We start from the raw sequence: 11,871 nt of genomic DNA, 5'->3' as shown, positions 1-11,871 counted from the left end.
ATCTGTGATCAAAGCTGTATTTCCAGCATCATTACTCCAGTCTTCAGTGTCACATGATCTTCAGAAATCATTCTAATATGCTGATTTGCTGCTCAAGAAACATTTCTGATAATTATTAATAAAAACATTTGTGCTGCTTCATATTTTTTAGTGGAAACGTGATGCAATTCTTAGATTTGTTTTTTTTTCCTTTACAGCATTTATTTGAAATAGACATGTTTGTAACAATGTACAACCTGATCAATTTAAATAAAATGATTAATTTCCCTGAAATTTTGAATGGTAGTTTATAGAATATATGGCGATGGATGGATGGATGGATTAGATAGATAGATAGATAGATAGATAGATAGATGGTTGGTTGGATGGATGGATGGATGGATGGATGGATGGATAGATAGATAGATAGATAGATAGATAGATAGATAGATAGATAGATAGATAGATAGATAGATAGATAGATAGATAGATAGATAGATAGATAGATAGATAGATAGATAGATAGATAGATAGATAGATAGATAGATAGATAGATAGATAGATAGATAGATAGATAGATAGATAGATAGATAGATAGATAGATAGATAGATAGATAGATGGATGGATAGATGGATGGTTTTCAAGGACATTTCCCAATCTAGAGAGAGTTAAGTAAGTAATTTTGCAGTTTGTGCATATTTTACACAGAAATGTCCCATCTCATATCCTGGGTAAATGTTAGTTTTGTGGGCATAATAATTTAAAACTGGCCCTGTATTGAAACAGCTGGGACCAATAGACCTCTGACCCTCCACTGGATTGCTGTGGGCTGCTGTTCCTGTCGTCTCTCCTTCACATATGAATTAGATGTTTATTAATACTGTTTACAAAGGGAATGCTGTTTTTTATTGAGCTTATAATGGAACGTGACTGCAATCAGAGAAACCCTGGTGCGAAGCGTGACGGTACGTTCAGTATCACTACTGTGCCATTTGTAAATTGACGATTCTAGTGTTAAAGCCAGAAGATGTTTGTTGTTTCTGGTTTTGTAATTACACACCAGCACAGATGATGCAATCGCAAAACAGAGCTGAAAATGACAATAAATCAGTAGAACATGATGTCTTTGGCATGACGGGCTTGTCGATATTTCCCTTTGCTGACCGTTTAGAGGAACAAGCCTAGGGAACCACATAGGAAAACCAAACGCTGTTTTTCTTTCCGTTTTCACACTAACAATGCGAGTGTTATAATGTGCTGACTATAAGGCCCTCCTGCTGTTTCATCTGCGAGAGGGAGGCAGTGCTTGCGCAAGAAAACTAACGTTCGTCATTACCGAAGACATTCCACCCCCTAAGGCTAAACACAAACCATACATATTCATGTAGAAGCATAACTAGACGCAGATTATGAGAAAATAACAAGCCGTAGGTGTCTGTTTTATGTTTTATTCTCACTTTTATTGCAAATATAATACAAAAGATGAGCTTCTTCAAAGGCAGTAAAATGTTAAACTTTTTAAAGACAAAAAAACTTGTTCAGTCTTGTGTAAAAAAGATACCAACATCAGTTCTGAGATGGCTGATACTGAGTATAGCACAAAATCGGAAAGGGAAATGTATAAGCAAACAAAGATGCCAACTAACTAACTACTTAAAAACAACTACAGCTTCAAATTAGAGCATCGTAAAACTTTCCAAATGAAAGACTACTCTTCCAGTTATTTTAGAAACTGCAACAGTATTTTGTGCATGACACAACTGGTTAGAAATAAGGACAAATAAACATTTAAAATAGAAAAATCTACATACGATAAATAAACATGATGAATACAGAATTTTATCATATTAAGTACCAGCCCTCTGTCTAAATGGAACCATTGGGTTATATGTCACCATATTCAGAAGAGCAAAATAACAATTCTTTTTTTTTCATATAAAGTATTAAAGAATAAAATGCAAATAATTTCTTTGAAATAAAATTAATACTAATAAATAAATTAAAGGGGTTAAGATGGGATACAGAAGGAGGGGCTGTAAGATGACACCTGCACGACTGCAGGCAGCTAATGACAAGCAGAGGTCAAAGGGCACTTCCTGGAGCTGCGACACATGCTGTTAGACACTCAGTAAATTCTCAGCTGCCGCTGCCACGTAGATATTCCCGCTAACTCGCTTCCAACATTTGACAGGCACTGATGCTGGTTGGGGATAAAAGCGTGAATGAGAGCTGGTTAAAAAAAACAAAAAAAAAACACGGTTGGATAGGAATGATATTTTACAGGAACATAAATAAAGGGCACAGAGTCAAACTATCAAACATAAAATGCACCGCATAAGGACTAGGGTGTTACTGATGGAAAAGACAAGAAATGACTACCAAGAGTGGTTTAGTAAAAATAGACTTTTCTACAAGAAACACAGAAGGCCGGAAATACAAAAAAAGAACATGTTAAGAAAACATACACAGTACATATTAAAGTATCAATAATCAATAAGTCCTCACAGAGGAATCATTTCTGAAAAATGTTTATTTTCTTGCAAACAAGGCTAAAAATATATATATATATATTCTAATCACAATTTCAGGCGATTAAAAGGCACGTCGGGAGCCGTTTTGTTTTTTTCTTGAAGTCCAGCTTTCTTTCCTACATTTCATTGTTTCATGTGTGTGTGTGTGTGTGTGTGTGTGTGTGTGTGTGGGCAATTCAAGTGTGTGTTAAAGAGAGTGGATCCCAGGTGAAAAAAAGTGCACTTCCATAACATACTTAAAGTGCTCTATTTCCACGCACTAATTTTGTACTTAATATACTAAAAATGATTCTTTAGTACTTCTTAAGATAAACTTAAGATGTGTACTCAACTGTGCTATTTTGGGACACCATGAATATTAACTTAAATGCACTTTTAACATACCATCTCTGTATTTAAAAAAATGTATTCAGTTACCACTTCTAGAACCATCTTTTTAAACACTAGTACATTCAAGTGTATTACAAACGGTGACTAAATACATTTTTTAAATACAGAGATAGTATGTTAAAAGCGCATTTTAGTTTATATTCATCGTGTCCCAAAATAGCACAGTTGAGTACACATCTTAAGTTTAGTGCGTGGCAATAGAGCACTTTAAGTACATTATGAAAGTGTACTTTTTTCACTTGGGGAATGATGCGGAACGAGTCCCATCTGCTCAGGGTCTGGAGAGCTGTGTGTAGACCGGCTGCTGGTCCCAATGCTGGGGACTGTGGTTGGGTTGGGGAATGGAAGGAACCCCTGCAGTGTCAGCGATGGGTGTGTACATGGGCCTCATGTAGCTGAAGGTGGAGTACAAGCCGGAGCTCTGACCTCCAGCGTGGGTGTAATAGGAGTTGGCGCCGCCCTGGTGGTCGGAGTAATCGTACTGCGCCCTGGTGATGGATGGAAATGAAGTGCTGTAGTGCTGGAGGTGCTGGACATTGAAGGAGCCGTAGCTGGCTTGCTGCGGAGAACCCTGATCGTTGTAGTGGCTGGGGCTGAGTTGCTCGGTTTTGATGTGCGTCGCTCTCGGTGGCTCTTGTTCTCCAGTAAGCTGGGCGTTTGGAGGGCTGCCGTTTTGAGGCTTCCCCATCCAGGTGGCATAGTAGGATGCGTTGGTGGCATGCCCATTCGGCGGCAGGTACTGATCAAACTCGTTGACGTCGAACGTTTCGATGACGTCGTTGCTGAGCTCGCCGATGTCCACGTCGCGGAAGTCGATGTTGAGCGGGCGTCCCGTGCTTTCCTGAAGCGGACGGGCCTCTCGCTTCAGATCCACTTTGCCTGGCTGCGCGTCAGTTTTCGGAGTGGTGGGAGGAGTGGGAGGCCCTTGGGACTGGCCTGTTTGGAAACGGTGGAGGAGGGGAGAGAAGTTAGAGCGCCGGTTAAGAGATGACGCAACAGCGAGAGCCAAGGAAAACAACTGAGATAAACTCGAATTGTCAAATGATTACTCCCGATTAATCGCTTCTAAAATGTTGGTTTATGTAATGTCTATATTTATTATGTTTATATAAATACACACACATGCATGTATTTATTTAAGTAAAATCTGTTATGTTTATATATTATATATATTTATATTATATGAATATAAATATATACATGTTAATATTTTCAAAATATATACTGCATGTGTGTGTGTGTGTGTGTGTGTGTTTATATATACATAATAAATATACACAGTACACCCAAATGTGACCCTGGAACACAAACCAGTCATAAGGCGCTGGGGTATATTTGTAGCAATTTTTTTTATGCCAAAAATCATTAAGGTATTAAGTAAAGATCATGTTCCATGAATATATGTTGTACATTTCGTACTGTAAATATATAAAAACTTACTTTTTGATTAGTAATATGCATTGCTAAGAACTTAATTTGGGCAACTTTAAAGATGATTTTCTCAATATTTAGGTTTTTTTTGCACCCTCAGATTCCAGACTTTCAAATAGCTGTATCTCGGCCAAATATTGTCCTATCCTAACAAACCATCTTTCAGCTTTCAGGTGATGTATAAATCTCAATTTGTAAAAAAAAAAAAGAAAAAAAAAAAAGACCCTTATGACTGGTTTTGTGGTCCAGGGTCACAAATATATTATGTAAACAACAACTTTTATTTTGGATGCGATTAATCGTTTGACAGCACTACTCGATTTCGCCCACCTGAGTGCTCGCTGGGCGAGTGCACCTCTCCCATGCTGGACGCGGGCGAGTCTGCTTGCTGGAGGGCTTTGAAGAGGACGTTCGGGGAGATGTGAGTCTGCTCGCTGCCGTCCTCAGACTCGCTCTGGCCGTTCTTCACCGACTTCCTCCGCCTGGGCTGATACTTGTAGTCAGGGTGATCTTTTTTGTGCTGAACCCTGAGGCGCTCAGCCTCCTCCACGAAGGGACGCTTTTCGCCCTCGTTCAGCAATCTGCCAATGAACACAGCAGTTAATCTTACAGTGCATACTTATACTATTGTGTAGACTGCATGCAATTGCATGCACCTTTATGCATATGAATTATTGGAAATACAGTAGTCAACATTTGAAGTGGATCAAATCTGTTCGTCAAAGTTCATCAAATCAAAACAATACCCGTTCTTGTCTTAGGACAACTTTGATCAACTTTTTTGATCCACTTCAAATGTTGACTACTGTCATTAATTGCAAATTTAAATCTGCCAGTGAATCTTACAGTGCATACTGTTACTATTGTGTAGACTGCATGCAATTGCATGCACTATGCATAAATGCAAAAACTATACATATGCATAAATGCAAAAAAAAAACAAAAAAACATTTACCTCCAAAGTTTGCCCAGAGTTTTGCTGAGCTCGGCGTTGTGGAGATGTGGATACTGATCCGCGAGCTTCCTGCGCGCCGCTTGCGCCCACACCATAAACGCGTTCATCGGTCTCTTCACGTGAGGCTTGTTTTTGCTCGAGCCGTTCACTCTCACCGGCATGGGCACCAGCGTCCAGTCGTAGCCTTTCAGCACCTGAGACACCGCCTCTCGGATGCACACCGGGAACTTGTCGTCTTCGTCCTTCTTGAACTCGCCGAGCGTCGCGTCCGGAGCCGCGAGGCGGGTGTTCTCGGCGTCGGAGCCCGAGCCGGAGCCTGGGGAGCCCGCGGATTCCTCGGACATGCTCGGACTTGGGGCATCAGACAGACACTTCTCTTGCTCCTCTGTCATTTTCAGGTAGGGATCTAGTAGATTCATGCGAAGACTGTAGATGGACGATCTCAGAGAATTGGTGCGGCTGCGCGTTTCGCCTCCCCAAAATACGTTCCAACTACGTTCCTGCAAATCCACTGAATCGCGGCGCTCGCTTTCAGAGGGCAAGCGTTTGAGGGTGTTCTGCTGGTGTTTGCAAAAGCAAAGCGCTCCCTGCGCGCTCCTGTGTAGTATTTCCAAGAGAGAGACGAACTTTGGTTTGTCAGCTGAGCGCGCATTGGCTTTTAAACCCGACGCGCCGTGACGACAAGGAAAACGATGCCTGCTCGTGCCCACCCCTCCCTCACTCTCAATAATTATCACTCACAATTTAACATTTCAGAAATCTGCTTCAGAAAGCACTGTTTTCATAAGAAGCGCTTGTTGGAATCTCTTACTGCTGTATTCTGAAAACGCGCAAGTGCGCAGCCGGAAAATGTTTATCTTTAGGGTCGTGCAAAACAACACACACACACACACACACACACACACACACACACACACCACGCAAGACTTCAAGCGTTTGCAAACAATCAAACGGGCTTAATATTCAAGCCACTGGCTTTAATTCGTTTATTTATTGACTAATTTTGGACGGAAGCGTTACTCAGTCAGTGACTCAGCCTTAAAGCTTTCCACTCGCACTAATTCCTTCTTTTCGATAGGTTTGGAGAAGTTGCAAATATTGTTGCATCTATTAATCGAGTCAGGCAGTCCAGAGATGGTGTCGGAGTGATTCGCTGGGTGTTTTCATGAAACTGACCGATAGGGGGAGACAGAGTTCTGTGCTCAGTTCGCTTCAGTCCATTAGTGCTGGTCAGACTTGCAGAGTTTGTCTGTGTATAATAATGCAAATATTGGTCATGAATTCCTGATTAAAAACAGCTAACGTCTCTGTATTTCCACATTCACAGGGGGAAGTCGTGGCCTAATGGTTAGAGAGTCGGACTCATAACCCAAAGGTTGCGGGTTCGAGTCTCGTACCGACAGGGATTGTAGGTGGGGGGAGTGAATATACAGCACTCTCTCCACCTTCAATACCACGACTGAGATGCCCTTGAGCAAGGCACCGAACCCCCAACTGCTCCCCGGGCGCCGCAGCATAAATGGCTGCCCACTGCTCCGGGTGTGTGTTCACAGTGTGTGTGTGTTCACTGCTGTGTGTGTGCACTTAGGATGGGATAAATGCAGAGCACTAATTCCTAGTATGGGTCACCATACTTGGCCACATGTCACGTCACTTTTTCACTTTTTTATTCAGAGGGAGACTGGGGAGTGTTGATACATTCTGTTTAAATATAACAGTTTATTCTGTTTATATAATAGGCCTATACTTTAGGCCTATACTCTACAGAATAAAGTAATCTTGAAACCTACAGATCATCCCTAAATTGTTTAAATTTGTCAAGTACACTGTGATATTTCAACCTCCCCAACTTCCATTACGCTAACAGAAAACAGACATTTTACATTGTATTTTATTTGTAATTTATTTAATCCATGCATTTATTGTGGCAATCAAATTGACTTGTTTAGAACCACCTCCTCTCCGTTTCACCTTAAAACTCTAAATTAAAAATATAAATGCATAATACACATTGTTAAGCTCTTTTTAATTTAGTTTATAATTTTATTTTATTTATACACATATTGTGGTGCTCATGTGTTAAACTGATTTCACCCTGTAGCTCATTTCTAAAAGTGATGAAAACTGATGACGTTTTACTCACTTGGATCGACTGAAGAGATCTTTCAGGATTCATTTTTGTGCAGACTTTCAGTTGCATATGCTTGTGTAAACTGCAATAATAATAATAATAATAATAAAAAACTCACAATAAAAGGCAACTGACGAGCGTTTTGTAGTATGCAGATCTTTGATTAAGGCTCAGCTTCCACATACAGAACGTGAACTGTGAGTGTTTTGATTCGTCCTCGCTCCGACACACAGCGTTTATTTTCACTGGATGTGTTTATTTAAATTATTCACTTCAAGCATAAACATAACAGAACTTTTAGGACCTTCGTCAATAGCACATTCCCTTTTCTGTTAACAGCATGCTGCTAATGAAGGAGAGGCTTCGTTTATTTATTGTAATGCGGACTTAAGCGAATACAGGAGTGAATGACAGCTTTTCAACTTTGCATACGCTTATCAAGCCATCTTTTAACAACTGCTCGATTTTATTTTGCATTAAGCTCCTGTTAGCTGCTGGCAGCGACAATACTATTACCTCTGATACAGCCAATTAGATAAGTGTTACCACATTTGCGCTATAACAGTAACTTGTGCTTTAAAAGTTTCACTAACCACTGGCTTTACGAAGGTGTTCAAGTAATAAAATGTTATGGGAGTGCAACTTCTGATTAACTTATACCACCTGTTAAGCAGAACTCACATCTGAGTCACAAATAGCGATTGCAGTCAAATGAGACGCTGATTTCACACAAGATACACCTACACCACATCCTGTCAAAAACTAAAATGTTTCAGGAACAGATGGCAAAAGCGGTGCATTTTTTATGAACTCTATATGTTAATTTGATCTGTTTTGTCTTTACCATATTTTTATTTTGTTGGCATTATATTTAGTTTAAGTTTCAACTCAGTAAAAAACTTATCAATCAGCCAATGTTAACCAAATCCGTCACAGTTACATTAAAGCAATGATCATTTACAGGGCTAAGCATCCTACAAAAGGCCTTGGGAAACTTGTCATCTTTTCTTGGAGTGGAGGTGTGAAGATTTTGTGCAAACATTAGAGGTATACTGGCAAGCCATGTTTGCCATTTCTTTGTCTCTGAGGTGTTTAAGGAGCATTCTCGTTTCTCTTTGTGCTATTCAGAAGTTCTTGTTTTTGGCACAGAAACGGTCCACCACTAATTAGACTTTAAGAACAAACTGGCTTATGTTGTCTGTGAAGTCAGGCGCTAGTTTGATAAACGTGACTTTTTCTAGTATTTTCTTCACGGAGACCAGAAGTATAGAAACTCTAACTCTAACTTTACTAACTTCTGGCAGACTTTGTGGCCAAACATGCCAGTGCTTTTTACTGAAAATAAAGTTATTCAGAATATGAGAAACGGTCACAAAGGTTGCACTTATGACATATAAAGTCGTAATTCAAGAAATCAATTTGCAGTTGTGATACATAAAGTCATATTACACAATAAAACATCACAATGCCAAGAAATAGTCACAATTGTGAGAGTCACATTGTAAGAAATAAAGTTGTAATTGTGAGATATTGTCACACTGCAAGAAATAAAGTCACATTGCGAGAAATAAAGTCGTAATTGTGAGCTATAAAGTCACATTGTGAGAAATAAAGTCGTACTTGTGAGATATAAAGGGTGTATTCACACCTGTCTTGTTTGATTTGATTGAATTGAACTCAAGTTCGTTTCCCCTCTTGGTGCGGATCTTTTGGGCAGGTGTGAATACAGCAATCGCACTCGGGTGCGGATCAAACAACCGTACCAAGACCCAGGATGAACCAATGAATGGATGACCTCAAGCACACGTGTGGTTTTGTTTACAGCTTCTGGTTCACTTGCAAAAAGGGCAGTGTGAAAGTGAACCGCACCAAACAAAAAAAAATCTACATTGTATTTGGTCCGGACCAAAGCAAGTGAACTAGCGGACGTTCCTGGTGTAAATACACCCAAAGTCACATTGCGAGAAATAAAGTTGTAAATGTGAGATATAAAGTCACAATGCGAGAAATAAAGTGTGTGTGTATATGTGTACAGTGTGTGTGTGTATATATATATATATATATAAATGTAATGGTCTGTGTCGACAAACACGCACACACACGAAGATGAAGGCTTACAGTCCTTAATAAATCCACACAGGTTATCCAGAAAGGGAAGGCTGGTGACACAAACACATAAATGTTAACTTAAGACCCGACAAACTCAAACTGCACAGACACCAATTTAAATAGACAGACCAAACAAGGATAATTAATAAGACACAGCTGAACCTAATGACGAAATCAAATCAATAACCATGACAACGGAAAAAGAAAGCAAACTGAGAGTCCAAACTGTGACAATATATATATATATATATATATATACGTGTGTGTGTGTGTGTGTGTGTGACCCTGGAAAACTACTGACTCTCTCACCAGACTAAGATTTGGTGACTGCCAAGTCAAATACATATGTGACCCTGGAGCACACACACACACACACACACACACACACAGACAGACACAGAAACGAGCTTCCATGTATGTAGGATCTGTTTGTCAGGGTTGTGTTGAGGTCAGAGGTTTGTCCAAGCACTCAGTCGTTATCTGGGATTTACGACAAAGTAACTAGTTTCAGCAGATCAAGAGTATTTAACTGTTTGACATTTAACATGCGTCATCCTGCTGTAAGTAGAGTCTGATTGGCTGTAGTCTGATCCAGATGTCACTAGTTCCTCCTAGTTCACTACAATACATGGATGCATTTTAATTTTGCTCGATTCCACAGCAACCACAAAATCCTGATGTGAGTTATGAGATCATTTTGACCAGCCGAGCTGATGGAGGACGTGAAGCGCCTCAGCAGTAGGCAGGGGAAGCGGACACACTGAGCCGAACAGGCGCAAAGCCACGGGAATCCGCACACGCTCCAAAGATACAGCTGGTGCAAACACTGGCTCTTAAAAATAACAATGTGCTTTTGCGCCAAGCTAAATGTGCTAATGACAGATCCACACCTTTAAGGACTCTTTTGGGCATTTAAGGGGGCGGCGGCGGGTGGGTTGAGGGTTAAGAAATGGGTTTGTCAGCGGGAGGGCCGAGCCAGTGGAAAAGCAGACGCTAACCGTGCCCGCTCTTTTCACAGCTCGAGAATCTCTGATGCAGCGAAATGCTAGGCGGTCTGGACGCTGGTCCAGTCATAGCACAGCACATTTTTTATTGAATTGTGCCTTGCAGACGGAGCTGCTAAGCATAGTCGGATTTCATTTCAGAGAGCTGGATGACCGATAGTAACCTATGATAGTTAGGCTTGCAGGATTTAATTGGTGGCGTAATATATTGTTATTGATTGCACCATCACTAAAAATCCCCTTGACAGCGGTGATTAAAAGTCATTGCAAAAATGGTTCAGAACTGAGGAATTGTCATATATGCAAGCATATATTTTTACTATAATGCAAAGATTAAATGTGTGACTTATTCAGCTTCTACCTGTATATATGTCTTGATAGCTATCATATACGTATCTTCTGCATGTTGCATGCTTTTTTTTATTTTTTATTTTTTATTAACATTACTTTTGCATTTGTGTTCCAGGCTGAATCAGTCCCTTTTGTTGTGTTGTCTGATTGAGGATCTGATCTAACTGGTTCATCAGCTTTTGGTACTGATGTCATCGGTGGTCTCAGTGACATTCATTCAGACGTGTTCAAGTGTTACATATGAAACCACAGACTAAATAAAGCGGTTCATGTCATAGCGGTGTGGGTTGAGCAGGTTAATTCATAACCATTTCCTCTCTCTGTGACGTTTACTGTATCGCGGCTGCAGATAACACTGTGTCTACTGATCAGGCCCAGACACACTTTAATTTTACATTTCTGTACATATTTTGGTTGGAAATATACAGAATTATGTAAACTAAGCTGAGAGTGCAACACTATTATTGGCAATGGAGATAATATTCAAATTAGAATTTACATATGTAGAGTCAAAAATGATCAGAATCAAAAGCTTTTGAATATGAATCAAAGGCCTTATCAAATTCATTTTATATTTTCTTCCCAAATTCCATTTAATTCCATTTTATTCTGTTTTTTCTATTTAATTTTTTTCTGGATTACATTTTTTAATGGCTTAATTTATATGTTAATCATCAAATAGGTAAGGTAAAGTAAAACTTTATTCCATAAGGGACATTTATGTACCAGACCGCTCTTATACAAAACATACAAAAGACTCTTATAAAAGCATACATAATAATTCCAATAAATAAATAAATAAATAAATAAACCTGTGATATAATAATATAATATAATATAATATAATAATGCACATGTAAACATGATATTGCCCAAAAATGTACACAAACTTTATACAAACATTTGGACATGTTTACAACAATATGTCTAATCAATTTAATAATTTAATACAACTTTAACACTATGTTAAAGTTTAAGTTAAGACCTTT

At 39.4% G+C, this 11,871-nt stretch overlaps 1 protein-coding gene across 1 annotated transcript; it reads right to left on the bottom strand.

Moving 5' to 3' along the window:
* Positions 1–3,093: 3,093 nt before the first annotated feature.
* Positions 3,094–5,911, bottom strand: LOC107653971 (transcription factor Sox-9-A-like). Its single transcript, XM_016440829.1, has 3 exons — positions 5,288–5,911; positions 4,663–4,913; positions 3,094–3,837 (listed from the first exon to the last, which is right to left on the bottom strand). The coding sequence occupies exons 1-3, from the start codon at positions 5,704–5,706 to the stop codon at positions 3,173–3,175; spliced, it is 1,335 nt and encodes a 444-aa protein (XP_016296315.1). The 5' UTR covers positions 5,707–5,911; the 3' UTR covers positions 3,094–3,172.
* Between the last annotated feature and the right edge of the window lie 5,960 nt (positions 5,912–11,871).

The sequence above is a fragment of the Sinocyclocheilus anshuiensis genome, unplaced genomic scaffold (assembly GCF_001515605.1).
Source record: "Sinocyclocheilus anshuiensis isolate Anshui unplaced genomic scaffold, SAMN03320099.WGS_v1.1 scaffold454, whole genome shotgun sequence".
NCBI lineage: Eukaryota > Metazoa > Chordata > Actinopteri > Cypriniformes > Cyprinidae > Sinocyclocheilus > Sinocyclocheilus anshuiensis.
This window is presented reverse-complemented; position numbering and strand designations above follow the sequence as displayed.

Coding starts and splice junctions, on each gene's coding strand:
- LOC107653971 (XM_016440829.1), bottom strand. CDS start 5,706: ATGAATCTACTAGATCCCTACCTGAAAATGACAGAGGAGCAAGAGAAG. Junction 4,914..5,287: donor ACTCTGGGCAAACTTTGGAG/GTAAATGTTTTT, acceptor GTTCATTGGCAG/ATTGCTGAACGAGGGCGAAA. Junction 3,838..4,662: donor CTCGCCCAGCGAGCACTCAG/GTGGGCGAAATC, acceptor GTTTCCAAACAG/GCCAGTCCCAAGGGCCTCCC.